The sequence below is a fragment of the Pteropus medius genome, unplaced genomic scaffold, assembly GCF_902729225.1.
Source record: "Pteropus medius unplaced genomic scaffold, Ma_sr-lr_union100, whole genome shotgun sequence".
Taxonomy (NCBI): domain Eukaryota; kingdom Metazoa; phylum Chordata; class Mammalia; order Chiroptera; family Pteropodidae; genus Pteropus; species Pteropus medius.
This window is the reverse complement of record NW_024350924.1, coordinates 4,733,995-4,751,261: the sequence shown is the minus strand read 5'-3', so window position 1 is coordinate 4,751,261 and position 17,267 is coordinate 4,733,995. Positions and strand designations below refer to the sequence as shown.

Sequence of the window (17,267 nt, the reverse complement as noted above, 5' to 3'; positions counted from 1 at the left end):
GCATGCTTCAGTGACTAGAAAGAGGGTGATGTCATTAACAAATTGGGAAATTCAGGTGGAAAAGTCCAACTAGTAGTTAGAAACACCAACTGTTCCTCAGTGTGGGAGAGGTGAACAGAAACGTGATCACCAAGGGAAAGCAAAAATAAATAAATAAATAAATAAAAATAGTGCTTTACAGTCCAATATTTTTACTGTATTTTCCCTTGCTCTAAAATCTTGCTCTGAAACACACTGTTATCATCTACAGCAGTGGTCCCCAACCATTTTGGCACCAGAGACCGGTGCTCCTATGAGAATCTAATGCCTGGTAATTTGAGCTGGACCTGAGGCAGTGATGCTAGTGCTGGGGAGCGGCTGCAAATACAGATGAAGCTTCGTTAGCCTGCCTACTGCTTACTTCTTGCTGTGTGGCCCGGTTCCTAACAGGCCACGAACCAGTACCAGTCCACGACCCAGGGGTTGAGGACCCCTGATCTACACACAAGAGTTGAAATTCATAGAGCTTCTTGCCCAAAGTCATTCAGAAAGTAAGTGGTACATATAGAACCCAAACCCACTGCTTTTTTGACACCAAGTTCTATTACATTCCCTACATCAAATAAACTATGAATTTTCAAGAGAGAGAAATATAGTAATGAGATATGTCTACATATACAAAAACAGGGGAGAAGAAAAATAAGGAAAGATAGAATAAGAATAAGTAGAGGATGCTGACATAGCAGTCTCAGCAAAAGAGTTTCTAGGAGTAGCTAGTTGGCCTCGGTGTGAAATGCCATACAGAAATCAAGAACCAAAAAAAGGGACACTAGATCAGGCAATTCAGGAACCACTAAAAACCTCAAAAGCAGTTTCTGTAGAATACGGACTAAAGCCAAAATTCACAGGGTTAAGAAGTAGGTAGGTAATGAGGAAATGATACTAGTAGCAGATTGTTCCCTATTGTGTAGGGGAGGGAGGGAGATAGTGAAGAGAGTTATGAGAGAAGGGAGCAAGTGGAGGGGACAAGGAGGAAGGGCAAGATAGGAAGAAAAATAATGTATAAGAATTATGACTGAGGAAAATCCCCCCCACCCAAGGACAGGAGAAAAAAATACTTCTAGGTAAAGAGAAATACATCAGAAGAGAAAACGTCACAAGACGACATCTTGAAGGAGATAGTATAGTACGAAATCAAGAATAAGGACCTTTCTTCCTCAGATTCAATGAAAGAAAGGGAAGATTTCTGAGTGTGGAAAGAAGAAAAGTAAGATTTTATGTCAGTCTCAATTTTATTAAAATGTGAGGGGATCAGATGCCTAAGGACAAGGAGAAAGGTTTAAAATATATAGAAAACTTCATAGGGAGTACTGAGATGAAATTAAGAATTACTAAGTAGAATAGCTGAGGATATGAGACATTTGGGTACAGTAGACACTGTCAGAACAATTCCATGACTTTCAGTTGCTCATGTGTTAGCTAAGAGAAGAAATGAGAAAAGGACACAGTAGGGTTGTTCAGTGTGGAATCTCTCCAAATTAAGAATGGATAGTGACAAATTCTGAATATAGTAACAAATGATTAAGTTGAAAGTATATTTAGGATTGAATAGTCAATTCCTAAAAGAGTGTGGGTTCCAAAATGGAATTTTGTATTTATTTACTATAATGGGTTTTCTCCATTATTTAAACACAAACATATAACAATAATAACCAACATTTATGTAGAGCTTACTTTGTGCCAGGCAATTTCCAAGCACTTTATATGCATTAACTCATTTAATCTTCACAATTCTATGAGGTAAAAACTATTATTTCCATTTTACAGATGAAATTGAGGCATAGAGATGTCAAACAATTTGCTGAAGGTCACACAACTAGTTAAATGGTAGGGCTAAGATTCAAACTGGTTCGTATGGCTTCAAAGAAAGGGCTGTTAAACAATGTTCTATACTGCCATTGAACTCATTATCATTACAAATTTAAAATATTCTGACATTTTTCTTAGCAATATGCCAGAATTTTACAAAGGACAAATCATGATGAAGCCTAAATTATCATTTTTTAGAGCCAAGAGGTAGTAAAAGAAAGTCAAATTACCTGTGACTTTTTAAAAAATTATATAGTTGAAATAGTTTTGGCTGTCCAATGAAAGAACCTAAACTATGTAGAAGTAGCTTTGTATAAAGATATCTATTTCAAAAAGTCATAAACATAGCCAATAGCTCTCCTGACAATCTTAATTTAGTTTTCCCACATGTAAACTAAAAGACTTTTAAAACTTTTTTTTTTTTTTGATGGAAGACAATTTTCTGATGAAATGTGAAACAAGATATACTGGGAATTAAAATTTTTATGCACTATGATTAAAAAAATTTTCCATATAAAATTTTCTATTTATAGTCCTTTTAAAACTTATTTAGGGAATAAAATGTAGAGAAGACTATAACTAAGAAGTGACGTTTGGCTGGCCAAAGCCTTCAAAGGATGAAGAAATGAAAGAAAACACTCTCTAATATCAAAGTAGGCAGATACTTAACAGTACAGAAGCCGTTGGAATAATGATCTTTCACATAGGCCCTTAAAGCACTGTCGCAGGATTCTCTCCAAGACTTCAGACCTCCATCTACGTCCTCTGGCTGGGGGTCACTTGCTTCTTTCCGTAAGTGATCGAACTTAAAGGAAATTTTGTTTCTTGGATCTAAAAATCTGCTATTACCCAGGTCACCGTGTTCTGTAATTAAGACCTTCCAAAGAATAATTACAAATATGAGTAACTCTGGAAGAAAGTTAGTTCTTGACAGATTTTACAAAACAAATAAGAATTCTGAGGAAGACAGTTAACTTTTTCATTTAGTCAGATTCCTTCATATCAATTTTTCAACCAAGTCACATTTTTATTCTTACATAGCTGTAATAACTTATATTTATACTTTTGCATTATTTTTTACATATTTCATAAAATTTTTCCAGTTATTATACTTAGCATTTAAAATAGGTAATACATTCACATGGTTCAGAAATAAAACAAATATATAAAGTGAAGTCTTTTTCTCACCTTTATCTCCCATCCACAAATTCCTAACACATTTCCCCTTCCCCATAAGGTAACAGATTTTTATTAACTTAGAGCAAGGGTTGACAATTTATTCAGCGGGTGGTTGGGTTATTTCTAATCTTTTGCTATTATGAATAACACTGTAATGAATGCCCTTCTCTGTTCATTATGTACAAATTATGTATATGTGCCAGTACAACTGTGGGATAAATTCCCTGAAGTGGGACAGCTGGGTCAAGGGGTAAATAAATTCTTAATTCTCGTAGAGACTGACAAACTGTTCTCTAACTGGGTGTTGTACCAAGTTATAAGCCTATCATCAGTAAAATTTTTAACTGGCATTTTTTACCTTTTAAAAAGAGTTATTTATATTTCCTCCTCTGTAAACTGTCTGTTCATATATTTTGCCTACTTTCTGACAGTCTTTGGTCTTTCTCCAGTTGAACTCTACTAATTTGGGAGAGTAACCCTTTGCATATGTTTTGAGTTCCACATATTTCCCCCTAATTTGCTATATGTCTTTAGAATACCCAATTTTTAATAATTACATATGCTTTCACAATATTGACATACCATAATATACTTAATCATTTCTGAATTGAAGGAGATTTAAACTATTTACATTTTTACCATTAAGAAGCCACTATAAATTCTACCATAGATAAATTCTTTAAAAAATTTCTTTGGCAAGAAATTGTTTTGAGATTCCTGTCTTTATCATCAGACTATCCTTAAAAGCCTGTTTATGACCGCAGGAACAAAACAACCATTTCCTAGTCTTACCCTTAAGAAGTTTTCTCATTGTAATTTTGCAACTTTAGTAACCAAAAAGTAAATATATCACATTAAAATTTTAATCTGCACTTCCTGAATTACTATTATTAGGTGATCTAACTCTTTTCCAAGTTTGGTCTGTATTCCCTAACTGGGTGCAACTGGTTCATGTATGTTGCTCATTCATTCACTTAACTCTTAGCAGCATCCTTAGGTATTTGAATAATCTTTCTATTATGTTTGTAGTACGTTTTCTCCTTTTTAAATCTTATTTTAAAAGCTTTTTATTATGCAGAAGCCACTTTCTTTATAAATGTTAATGTTTAATTATTACTCAAGTTAGATTCTTTCCATTTCCTACTAAATTTTTATGTTTAAAAAAAAAAAGTTAACCTTTAAACTCTACCCGGAATTTAAGTATATATCTGGCAATGAAAATCAAAGTTAGATTATCCCATACATTTTATCAATTTTCTTTTCCCTTCAGCTCTATGACACTTAGTTTTGAGGGCTCTATAGTCATTGCTCTATGTCTTTATGTTTGCTAGCATCAGTCTTACTTCACTGTTTCTGATCATAATAATCCTGTAGTCTATTACAATTTTTAGACACATTGTATGAAATCAACTTGAAAAACAAACTTTCCCATATCATTTATATTTCTTACTCAGATAAGCTTTCCATATTATTTAGATTTCTTATTCAGAAACAGGGCATTTAAATCTATTTAATTTTCTATTTATTTCTTGGATCAAAATGTGTGTTGGCAAATGTTTTAGTGTGAGAGTGTATGTGAACGTGTGGTAGATCCTTCCTTGCTAGTTTCCTATCCAATATCCACTCTCTTTGTTCTTACTAACAGAACCTCAAAGTTTTCAAGAAGGCAATGTATCCAAATAAAAAAATCATACTTCCCAGCTAGGAATGATAAAGTGACATGCATTCTGGCAATAACTTATCAGTGGAAGTTGCTTCTGGAATGGCCAATAGCACTTTTGCACTGTCCTTCTCCTTCCTTCTGGAATAAAGATTCAGTGCCCAGAAATGGAGCAGCTATCATGAGAGCATGATAATGAAAACCATATCTAAGGATGGCAAAATAGAGAGCTAGAAGCAATTTGGGTCTTCGATGACATCATGGAGCTACCATATCAGTCCTAAATGAAACCTCTGGCCTCATTTCGTAATAAAAATAAAATCTCTATTTAGTTAACCCACTGTAGTTGATATATATATATATTTTTTTTGTTATATGCAGTGATGGTATCTACTTTAATAACTATACATCTTTCCTTATTTTAGACTGCAGGTAACATCTTTTTGTTGTTGCTGTTATGGCTTAGAATGTGATCTCCTTTTGAGTATATTTTTAAGTTGGCTACTACTGGTGCTCACTTTGGCAGCACATACACTAAAATTAAGTTCACTACTACTGGTGTATGGGAATGTTGACAAAGTTAGCCATTTCATATATCATATATCTGGACATAGGCTTTATTATTTCAGTAATTTCTCTGTATTATTAAATATAGGATATCAACTGCAAGCAATACTTATCATTGTCCAGTATTTTTGTCTTTTATTTTTGTGATTAATCTATTTTCATTAAGAAAATTAAGATGAGCAAAAGTATAAACCAAAACAAGTGAAAAACAACAAACAAAATAAATTCTAGTAATCCTGTAATCCCCAAATATAAAGTTAACATTTTGGTGTATATTTCCCCACATTTCCATTTCTATGCACTCCTACATACTTTATTTCTTTAATTCTTAAGATGCATACGTTCTCATGTTCTAATACCTCATGAAATGAGATGCATCTTACACTTGACGGTACTTAGGACTGTTGTAGTTTAACTTTCTTAGTGGTACACAAAATAATGGTGCACCTTTCACTGAATTTAAGATGAACTGATTCTAATCAGCATATCTGTTCATTTAAATATCTACAAATAGTATAATTCTACATGTTGCTTTATGTTTTAGATGAATATATCATGGTCATCTTCCCACATCAATTATTTATTTCAGTTTTCCGTGGCTATAGAATATTTTGGTCTACAGATGTTTAATTTAACATTAGACATTTAGATTGTTCCCAATTTTTTACTATTATAAACCTTGTTTTATCTAATCTTTTTATACATTTGTACATTAATTTTCCTAAGATATATTCTGTGGACTTGTAGGTCCAAAGGGGATTCGGGCTTTTAAAAAGCAATTGGCATTTAGTTCCATATCACCTTTCAAGTATATATTAATGAATTTGCAAAGCTCTGCCATGTAATGTTAATAACTATGATAATAATGGAAATATTTGCTTTGTTCCTATATTTGAGTAGAATGACTGCTTTCCCATTACATATAATCTCTCCTGTTAGTCTTAACAAGGAGAATTAGAAATAGCTGGAAAACTTGTGTTAAACCCAACTCCTTTTATTTTTACTGTTCTTGTTAGAGGTAGCTCTCTTTTACTGTCATAGAAACTCCTACTATTATCAGAGAGGAAGAATTTACTATGATGTAGAATATTTACAAAAGCTATGAAAACTAAGACATGAATTCATTCAGCATCATATCTACAGACATCTACTTTGGTTTATAGGATTTCTATTCACTTCTAGGCATAGCTTATCTAATGGGAACAATTTTTACCTGATCTTCATATCCTTCTATCTTCACAGGCGTGAACTGATCCATGTTATACTGGGCAAATGCACTGTTTATAAAAAGTAAAAAAAAAAAAAAAAAAGGGAGGTATATATAAACACTAAAGGTATTTCACATAATAGTGAAAGGGAATGTGAAAATACTCCCTGCTGCTTTTTCCTTTTCTCTCCAGACAACTGGTGATATCATGATGCCTCCCAGCTTTCTGTAGGAAATCCCCTCCACAGAAATCTCAGAAGTGCCCTAAGCCTGAATTCACTTTTTCCTCTCTACTCCTAAGCTGCAAAAGAGCTCCCACTCAGATAATTCCTAAGTTTTCAGCAATCTGATTAGTGTGAATTCCAACAGTTTTAATCATTTAGACAGAAGCTTTCAGTAATGCAAAATCTTAAATTGATGCACTATTTTGGAAATGTTGTCTTCTTTATTCTGGGCTCTCTGAGGCAAGACAGGGTAGGAGAGACCATAACTACATGTGCTGGAAAGCATCTGACATGGAGAGAGTATAAGGTGAGAGTGGAGTGTAAGTCAAGTCTCAGGAGAACAAAAGGGTGAGTAGAGGTTATTTAAAAAAGGATAATGAATAAATAATCAAAGTACGTGCCTATTATTGTTTGTTGACTTTGTCAGTGCTAGATTTATGAAACTGCATTTTCAATGGTTCCCTAGTACATCTTATAAAGTTAACTAAAGTAAAAGATAAGGCAAAAAAAGATGGAAAGAACCTGCAGTATAAGAAAGCATAATACATTTATACTTTTTAAAAATACATTTATATTCTTATATAGTATCAATCTTTTCACAGAATTCACTTACCAAGAGTTTAACATCTTAACATCTTTCCAGCCCAATTTTAACCTACTGAAACACCAGCTAGACCACTGCTTTTAAGCAAAGCATTAAACTTTTCCTAGACTTTTCAAGAGAAACCAAAGTAACAAATATTTAAACTTTTTTTTATATTTAAGGTGAATGAATCTTCAATCTTCTCTTTTTAAATTACTGCTGTGTTTTCTTTCTTTCTTCTTTTTTTTTTTTACACCTACAGCACCTGGTCTTCCTAGGTGGACTCCCATTCCAAGTACTAACCAGGCCCGACCCTGCTTAGCTTACGAGATCAGGTAGGATTGGGCTTGTGCAGGATGGCATGGCCATAGACTATTGCTGTGTTTTTCAATGAATCGTCTCCTTATAACACCACATTCCCTTGTAGCAAAATGAGTCCTAAACGCACTGACTCTTCAGAAAGGAATATAAATTACATGTTCATGGAAAGTGGATTAAATATTAAGTAGAAAAAACTTAAGGGGTAGGAAATAAATAAGTATTTCATTCTAGGACATGTCCTAAGACTATAGATTACAAACACCAACACTAAAATCTGTTAACATTTAGGCCAGGTGCGCAGGCCTAAAACTTGAGATCACTCTTGGGTCTTGGCAGTCTACTCCCATTCCCCCTTTGGCAGTATCTTATCAAGTGAAGTACAGAGTAGATTTATTTCAGGTAGCACTCCAGAATAAAATTAGGAGCAATACAGGAGGCAAACCGAGCAGCTTGCTTTGTATGACAGAGGATTCCTTATTATTAGAGGCAGATTCAATAACCATCTGTTGACAAAATGTAGATGAGAGTCTCTCAATGAAAAGGGCAGAGGGTAGGCAGGGGTTGAACTAGCGAATCATGAATGTCTTTTTCTGTGGCACAATCTATGCATCTAAGAGAAACCAGCATTACAATATACCTTTAGAGTGGTACTTAAGTCAATGTATAAATTTCTAAATCAATGTATATAATTAGGGTATCATTCATGATGACAATTATAGTGATGGTATGCAAATTTTAGGTTGGCGGAATCTGGTACCAAAATGAGTTCCAAAAAAGCATGATGGACAAGGCAGAAGATGTATGTCTCCCAGGCAGTAGCTCTTAAAACAGTTTTCTGTAGCTAAATATTCTAAATCAATTATAGTTCATAACAAATGCCTTCATGTTAATTATTTGTTGCTCTGCATCAAAATCCCTGTCCCATCTCCCCACCCCACCCTTTCCCAGATATTATCCAATTCTGTTTTCCTCTTTACGAAGGAGCTCTGGGTCAGCTGGGTAGAGAATAACTGAAATAGAACTTTGTACTGAAAAATAAATGAGTAGTGATAAAGCCCTAAAACAAGGGGCCTTGAAAGCTAGACAGTGTTTAGATTTGAAGAAGACAAAACAAAAACAAAACAGACAAAAAACCCCATATCGCTGTAATGTTTTTGACAAAGACAAAATGAAGATATTTTATAAAGATAAATTAGATTGACAGTGATAAGGAGTCAATGACTGGGTAGAATAATCATGTTATTATTCTATGGTTAATTCTTACTATTAAGGCACTTTATGAATATCTGCTATTCTTTGGCAATTTGAGAAACATTTTCATTCTCAACAGCGGCCTAATCTTTCTATAACTAGTAGTTTAAAAAAAATTCAACATAAACTAAAAGAACTATAGAAGAAAACCTAAGAGCTAACATTACACTCTGCTGTAATAAGGAAAATCTATGCAAAAATAAAAATAATTAAGACCATATATAAGCTTTAAGGAAGTAAACAACATTTTGGAGGAACACTTTTCTCCAAGGGAAAAAAAAACCTAAAAATGCTAAAACCTACTGCTTTATTTTGAAGTACTTTAAACTTAGTTTTCAGGGTACTAGTTTACTATCAAAATAGTTTAGCCAATATTAGAGTAACATTTTAAGTGGACTTATAAAGATATAACTTACTGTGCTGCCCCTTCCCTGAGGAGATTGTCATTATTAAGTAGTAGCCGGACATCTGAGGAAGAAAAAATATTAAAAGATGTTAAAATTAAAATGTTTAATAGAGGACAAACTTGAAAATTTTTAGATTTCTAGATTAGATTTTTTAAAAATCAGCCTTTGCAAGATTAGTCTTTGGATATATTGTATCTCAAAATGTAAACAAACAGATGCTAATGTTCATAGATTTGCACATCATTATTTGTGGTACAATAATCTAACAATAAATTCTCAAGAATTTTCATGGCATATGAAAAACATGGTTTACAGAAGGTTACAGTTAGGACTGTTAATTTTGTATCTAAAGAATCCTTTAAAATTATATTAAGAATTACAGGCTTGTCTATAACATTAGACCAAGAAAGCTGGGCACAATTAAGTCAGAGGCAGTAAAATTGCTAAACATATTTTTCTTTGAATAATCTCATGTGGGGGGCCTACAACCATTTTAAAAAGCTGTGTGTCAAGAGTCTGTCACTTTTCTTTCAGAGGAGGAGGGTCCTTGTTACTAAGAAACTACCAAGAATTAACTCTAAGAGAGAAAGCTAATTATAAACCAAAGGCCATCAACTGTTAGAGTTTCTGAAGGAAGAGGCTGGCAGAGGCCCATGTGCAGCATGCCAATAAAAACCAGCTCTCATGGCACAAGTAGCTTATCAATTCTTTTTTTTTTTTTCTCAATTTTATTATTTTATTTTTTTAATTTTATTTTATTAGTTTTAAGTACACTACCAATACTTAATGTAATGATTTGGTATCAATTATTTTCATGATATTCCTATAAAGTACATTCAATCGTCAATAAATAAGAGACTTCTAACTACAAAGATCATTAATTTTGTTAAGTCAAAAATTTATCTGAGCTAATCAGCTGGATAAAGTTCAAATCAAAAGGAGAATTTTCTAAAAGCTCAGTTGTTGAAAATTTACATTTGGTCAACATGGAAGAAAGACTATGGATAGAAAGACTGCATTTGTTTCTCTTTGCTGTCAGTGCTCAAAATTTACAAGCAAGTCTATTAAGACTGTCTTGCTTTCTTTAATTGCATTATCTACTTATTATAGTAAATATTTACATGTTATCCTAGTTACTTTTTCATTAATTTTACCAATGGAGATTATTGATTGCTCTATTATGTGTAGGGCTTGGGTCAGCTACAGATGAGTATCACACAGTCCCTCTCAAGTAGGTAACCTTCTTTCTCCTGCAAAATTAGAATTTCAAAATATTTGCTAAACTGAACCAAGACACCCAGAGATTATGATTTTACTTAAAGGAAATTTAAGATGAATTAATGAGATTACAGTGATTGCTTTTTACCACTAAATTCAAGATGCCTCATCTACATTTTTCATCTGTAAGTTGTGTTAAGTGAAAAGTATGGAAGGTTATAAATATATTGGAATAGTGATTCCCAAACTGGCTTTGACTCAGAATCACCTGGGAGAACTTGATGAAACAGATTCCACTCTGGATCTATCTAATGAATGAGAATCTTGAGAGGATAACACTGGAATGTGTATATTTAACAAGTTCCCAGATGCAGTTAGTTACACCCAATGGCTCTAGAAAGTCTCCTATACTATGGCACTGCTGAGTGAAAGCACTGAAGAAATTTAAGCCATGATTTAGAATGAGAGATGTAAAACTATGAAAACAATTGAATATTATTTCTACATTTAGTGAGATTAAACTACTTTAAATCTTTTCTCAAATAAGATAGGGTGATGCTGGGTACGTTATTTTAACCTCTCTGAATTCTGATTTCCTTAGCTATATCTATAATATGTTATAAGGATTAGAAAAGATGGCAAGCACTCAGTAAATGCTTATCTTTACTCACCATTGAACACTTCATTAAATTCCCCAGGGGGTGCATGAGTGATGAATTTAGCAGCTATGCGTACCTAGAGAAATATAATATATGGTAAGAGAACTATGAAGAGTAACAGTTTATAAAGGAGAAGAAATTCACAGATTATAAAATTTTCATTACATCCCTCGAAATAAAATTTCCTGTTTAAACCTTTAGGTCCTAGTCACCTTTTATTTTCCATTATTATAATCTTCATCAATAATTATAGATAGTAGCAACTTTTTACTGACCAAAAAGTTTTCCAAACTGTCTCTGCTCCACTTTCTTTTTATACAGAGAATTTTATTTTGCATTGCTGTAACAATTTTGTTATAGACCAAAGGAGAAAAATAAGGAAAAAAAGGATAAAACCATCACACTGCGTAAATTACTAAAGCTTTTCTATTTTTTAACAGGATTTTCCATCTGGTAAATTTATGTCATATCCCCTTCAAAACAGACAAGTGATTATGCTCCACTTCCCTTTAAAGAAATACTACATCATTCAAAGTTTACTTATGTTTTCAACTAGGTTACATTTCTTAAAAAGTATAGCAGTAAATTGTGCTTTTGAAATGTTTACTTTACTTTTTATTACATCATTCCAGAAGCATTCAAGGACAAATAATTGCATTTCTCCTCCTGAAAAAGATATACCTTATTCTTATCTTGGTAAGAAAGTAAGTTCTATTTGCATGGAATTCAGTTTTCTTTTTTCCTATTTGAAAATATTTAGGATATTATTATTACTATTGTGTATTTTAAGACTTTATTAAATTTTTTTAGAACAGTTTTAGTTTCACAGCAAAACTGAGAGAAAGGTACAGAAATTTTCCGTATACTTCCTGTCCCCTACATGCATAACTCCTCCATTATTAACATCCTTACCAGAGTGGTACATTTGTTATAATTTACGAATTTACATTGACACATCACCCAAATACACTCAAAGGTATTACATGCATCCATCATTACAGTATCATACAGAATATTTTCACTGCCCTAAAAATCCTCTGTGCTCTGCCTATTCAACCCTCTCTTGCCCTAGGATGTTATTTTTGTAAGAGAAAAGAATGAAAAAAATTTTAAACACACCTTGCTCTGTGTGGTTCATTTTTTTCATCTGGTTCTCAGGCTTTCAGTATATCAATAAACTGGGGCAATAATTTAATAGATGTGCATATATTTCAGTATCAAACAAATTCCAGAATTCCAGGTTCACTGCCTTTATCAAATAAACAAAATCCATGCTGGCTGAGGGTTCTGAAAGGCTAGTGAGAATTTAATTTGGGGCTGTAATTGTAGAAAAAATATATTCTTAGTGATCTCCAGGACCAAATAGAATACTGGTTTTACTAAATAAAACTTACTGTTTGGTATGTTTTTTAAAATTTCCAATTACCTAAATATTATTTTCCTAGTTTAGCCCCGGAAACACTAAAAACAAACCAACAAAGAACAAAACAAAATAAAAAAAAACAAAAAAAACAACTCAGAATGCACTTAGAAATAACATTTTAGATGTATAGTTATACTGATTTATCATTATCAGTAAGGATTAAGGCCTAAGAACACAGATATGTCTTAAGTTGGGATCGACATTATAAAAATAGTAACACTTTCAAATTGTTTTATGTTTATTCTTTTAAAAGCCATTTTAAGTAGTTCTTAGAAACTATTCTCTAGTAACTAATTATAAATGGCAGATATAGACAAATAGGTAGGGAAAGCAAGCAAGTTTAAGTAAAGCAATTTTGATTTTAAGAATTCTACAAACTCTAAGGAATAACTGCTTTTCTGGTATGTCTTATACACTTGAAGATTTATTAATTATATAACACACATGGAGTGCTATACTCTCCAAACTTCAGTCGGATTCCTCTGAGCTCTCTTCTCAACTAAGCCTTGTTCTTGGCCCATCCCGCCTTTGGGCTGCCTAGCACAGTCTTAGCAAGAACCTCGTCAGTTCAGTGAGAACTTCTCCCCTCTTGATATCTGATCAAGTTCTTCACCCCCACCTTTGATGTGTAAGTCAATTCTTGCCTTTAGCAAGAATTCCTCTACCCTTAATGTCTCCTCTTAGTAATTTCCAACCACTGACCCCCCTCACTCTGTTTGTTGGCTATAAATCTCCAGTTGTCTTTGCTTTATTTGGAGATCTTTCTCCCCTAATGTAATAGTAGTGAATAAAATCTTTGTATCATTTTAACAAGTGTCAGAATAATTTTTTCTTTTTTGCCTTAAGTCAGTGATTCTGAGCCTTGTCTATACGATAGAACCACCTGGGGAGCTTTAAAAATTTTGATGCCTGGGTTCCATCCACAAAGATTCTGATGTAACAGTTCTGGGGTAGGGTTTGGGCATCAGGATTTTTAAAGCCTCCTCAGGTGATTCTAATGTGCTGCCAAAGTTGAGAACCACTACCTTAGCCTAATATTAAGCGTACATCATCATAGTGGATACAAATAACATAAGACAAGTATATAGTCAGCTTTTCAAATCTTTGCATTCTTTTCCACTTGTTAGTAAACAATGTATACAAATAATAGCCTTCAGTAAAGACATGCCAAACATTCAAAAATAACTATGATTCGAAGGAGCAAAACTGCCAAATCAGTAATAGAGATAATATATAGCACAGAACTTAAGGAGATGGATATGGGCTGCGCTGGTCAAACAACTACTATAAGGAATAGGGGGATAAGATCAAAGCTGAGCTCTTCAAAGTGCTTTAGATAGTAAGGGGAAAAGGAGATAGTGTTTAACAAAGGAGGTAATGGTAAGAATGGAAAAACGTGGGGAAAAACAGCCTTTTGTAAACAAATGAGTTTGGTAGGAACAGGGGATTTATTTGGAGATAATAAAAGAAGGGGAGAGTAAGATGAGTCAGAAGGCAGTAGTTGTAATATCAAGTCTGATTTTATTTTATAGGTAAAGGAGAACTGCTGAAGCCTTTTGAGTGGGAAGCTCTATTAATAAAAATTAATCTGTCTACGGCCATGCCACCCTGAACAAGCCTGATCCTGCCTGATCTCAGAAGCTGAGCAGAGTTGGGCCTGGTTAGTACTTGGATGGGAAACCACCTAGGAAGACCAGGTACTGTAGATGTAAAAAATGAAAAATAAGGGGCTGTAAGCTGACAAGGTCCTTGCAATCTGTGAGGTCAACCAAGGGAAGAACAGGTAGGAGATAAGGTCAGAGAGTAAGTGGTAAAAAGGTAAAACCCCAGGTCATGGTAGGGACTTGTAGCCAGAATAAGAACTTTTATTTATTCTAAAGATGGGAAGCCACTGAAGGATTCTAAACAGAGGAGTGACATGTTCTGACTTCTTTTTAACCAGATCACTCTGGGTGCTACCTTGAGGATAGACTGCTGGAGGGGTTGGGGAGAGAGGCAACAGCACAGCAGGGAGACTAGAGAGGAGACTACTGCAGTAACCTAGGTGGGAAATCACAGAATAAGGGTGTGGTGAAAAAGTCAAATTCTGGGTATATTTTGAAGGCGGAGCAAACAGGATTTGCTAATGGCCCACATGTGGATTGTGAGAGAAGCAGGAGTCAAAGATGACACTAAACTTTTTGGTCTGAGCAACTAATGAATGAAGATGTCATTAACTAAGAGGGGAAAGATTGCAGAAGCTACAATATGCAAATTTTTGACATGAGGGATTCCTTCCAGCCCCCTCCCCCCCAAATCTACCTAGAGGAAGAATGTCCACTTCTGTTAAAAGTTAGAGGGTGCCCTACCCAAAGACCTGACTTGGTCTTGGTTTGGGGTATATATACTTATTATGGAGGGAAATGCCATTAAAATGTTAGACTATATAACTTCCCTGGTTCTGACTCCATGTTGTGGTAAAATTATAATTCGATTTCCCATGTGTTTGACTTACTTGATAAAAAGAATCTAGTCCCTTCTGTATTTACTAAATTAGTTGTTATTCTACTTTTATACATTAGTTTCATCAGCCTAGCTAATATGAATTTGTCCCTGAGAGAGCTGGTCTTAGTATCCTGATGAAAAAAGCTTCTGGGCTTAAGGGGCAAAGGACTAAGATTTGGAGAGTGGTTCTTGAGTTGCACAAAAATTGTTGGGAAGCTTATTAAAAATAGATTCTTGAGGACTGGTCCCCCAAAATTCTGATCCAGTTGGTCTAGGATAGAAACCAGAAACCTGCTCTGGAAAGAAACACACCAGCGATTCTACTGTAGGCAAAAATGTCCTAAGATACTATCACATGATAAGATTCTTAAGACAGTGTCGTTGGCCTCGTCCTGAGACTTTCATGATCTTTAAACTTCTAAAGTCATGTTTCTCAATACTTCTGAGTTTATAACACATTTAAATACTTTAAGTAAAGAAGCTCAGAAGAGCACTAGGCTAATTTAGCAGTAACTGCACTGCAGTCACAACCAGAAAATATCAATATTTCAGTGCCTATAGAAGCATCCATGTTACACCATTAAACTTGATTGCTGTCTAGGGCTATGTCATTATTTCAGTAGAACTATTTGCTATCTTAACTCTACTTATTATCTACTCAAAGGAATCAAAGTGGGTAAGAGCACAGGTCTGGAAGCGAATGGCCGGCATTGTGCCTGTCCTATTACTAGTTCTGGACACTCGGTCATTATTTTTTTTAACTTCAAATGTGCCTCCATTTACTCAACTGTAGAATGAGGATAATATAAATATCTATACTATGGGAATGTTTTGAGATGAATACAAGTTAATGAATACAGTTATCTAGTACATAATAAGCACTTAAGTTACCTAGAGGCCAAATAAGTCACAGGCAAAGTTCTCTCATATTCCAATAAACTCCATCTTTCTTTGGTGTAGTCTTGCCTTATGTTATCTTCCTGCTTATATGTTATACTAGGACTTACACTGTCACATGGTCCACTTAGTCGAACATTCTATCTCATAGATACTCCCCTATAATATGTATGTGTAATTATAGCAAAGATAAGCTCTATATACAGTAGTGTGAAGGATTCTGATAAATCAATGAAAATGTAAAAAGAAAGCAGAGGCTGGAGGCAAACAGAACAATTAAAAATGATGTTAAAATAATTTAAGGATAAGAAAAGGTCCTCAATGAAGATAATGGTAGAAAGAATATGGACAGGTTGGACATATTCAATGAAAAGCATACCTGCCTGTATTTGTGTAGAACAGAAAATATACAAAAAACAAAACAAAAAACCCTGGTATATTGGCTGCCTCTGTGGGAACTAGGTGGTTGGAAAACAGGGGTGAAAAGGGACTTTTTACTCATGCCCTTTCCTACCATTTTAATTTTAAACATGTGACTATAGTTCTTATATAACTAAAATATTAAAAAAAAAAACTAATGAAAATGAAGAACAGAATCTAACGATAGGCAGGAAGAATTAACAGGATTGGAATACTAACTGATTGAAGACGAGAGGTAAAGCTAAGGGTGAAAAAGATGCTGCTGATGTTCTGTGCTTCTGTGACTCAAACAGAATAACACTGAAATGAACGGAAATGCTGAAATTGGCAGGAGGTTCTGATGAAAGAAGGGAAAATAATATTAAATATTTAAAATATTAAAATCGCCACCTAATTCAGAAATCCCCAAGTACTCAAATTGTCTTCAGTATCATAAAGTCCTTATATGGATCAGCCCTTGCAAAGAAAAACCCTATCCAGGGTTTTTCTTTGCAAGGGCTGATCCATATAAGGACTTTAACTCCACCCACTTCCCCACCACTCAAGAATATGGGAGAAGTTTGTGCACTAGAGAGAGAAAAAAAGCAAATGATACCTGATCCTACAGTGTTATGTTTTCTGAGCTCGAAAGGAGAGAACTTAGAAATGAAGGAAATACTTTGATTAGGAGTTTTGCAAGGCTAGAAGTATAAATACATGGTCATTTTGGTATGCCTAAGGGTTTGCAGCTTTATGTTATTTACCAGGAAAAATGATCCCAGGAGGGTCAAATGGTCCCAAGAGTGGCTAGGCAGAGCACCAGTAATGGCAGCAGATGCTCAGGCACAATGAATGCCCAAAGAGGTACCCAGGATATGGACACATTCTGAACACGAGAAATACCTAGGGATTCCAGAAATAATTTGGGGGGGGGGCGGGG

At 34.2% G+C, this 17,267-nt stretch overlaps 1 protein-coding gene, 1 long non-coding RNA gene and 2 pseudogenes across 2 annotated transcripts in view; 1 reads left to right on the top strand and 3 right to left on the bottom strand.

Moving 5' to 3' along the window:
• CAPZA1 (capping actin protein of muscle Z-line subunit alpha 1) overlaps window positions 1–17,267 on the bottom strand; it is a 30,466-nt gene that overhangs the window by 8,850 nt on the left and 4,349 nt on the right. Inside the window, exons 2-5 of the mRNA XM_039841209.1 lie at window positions 11,137–11,200; window positions 9,257–9,308; window positions 6,468–6,531; window positions 2,519–2,725 (exon numbers count right to left, since the gene is read on the bottom strand). Of these exons, the coding sequence (XP_039697143.1) occupies window positions 2,519–2,725; window positions 6,468–6,531; window positions 9,257–9,308; window positions 11,137–11,200 (387 nt within the window). The remainder of the gene's footprint in view (window positions 1–2,518; window positions 2,726–6,467; window positions 6,532–9,256; window positions 9,309–11,136; window positions 11,201–17,267) is intronic.
• LOC120585306 (uncharacterized) lies at window positions 7,522–7,641 on the bottom strand (annotated as a pseudogene).
• Window positions 14,138–14,256, top strand: LOC120585275 (uncharacterized; annotated as a pseudogene).
• The window catches only part of LOC120585039 (uncharacterized), a 6,096-nt gene continuing 4,140 nt past the window's right edge, over window positions 15,312–17,267 (bottom strand). Inside the window, exon 2 of the long non-coding RNA XR_005648199.1 lies at window positions 15,312–16,685. This is a non-coding gene — a long non-coding RNA (uncharacterized LOC120585039). The remainder of the gene's footprint in view (window positions 16,686–17,267) is intronic.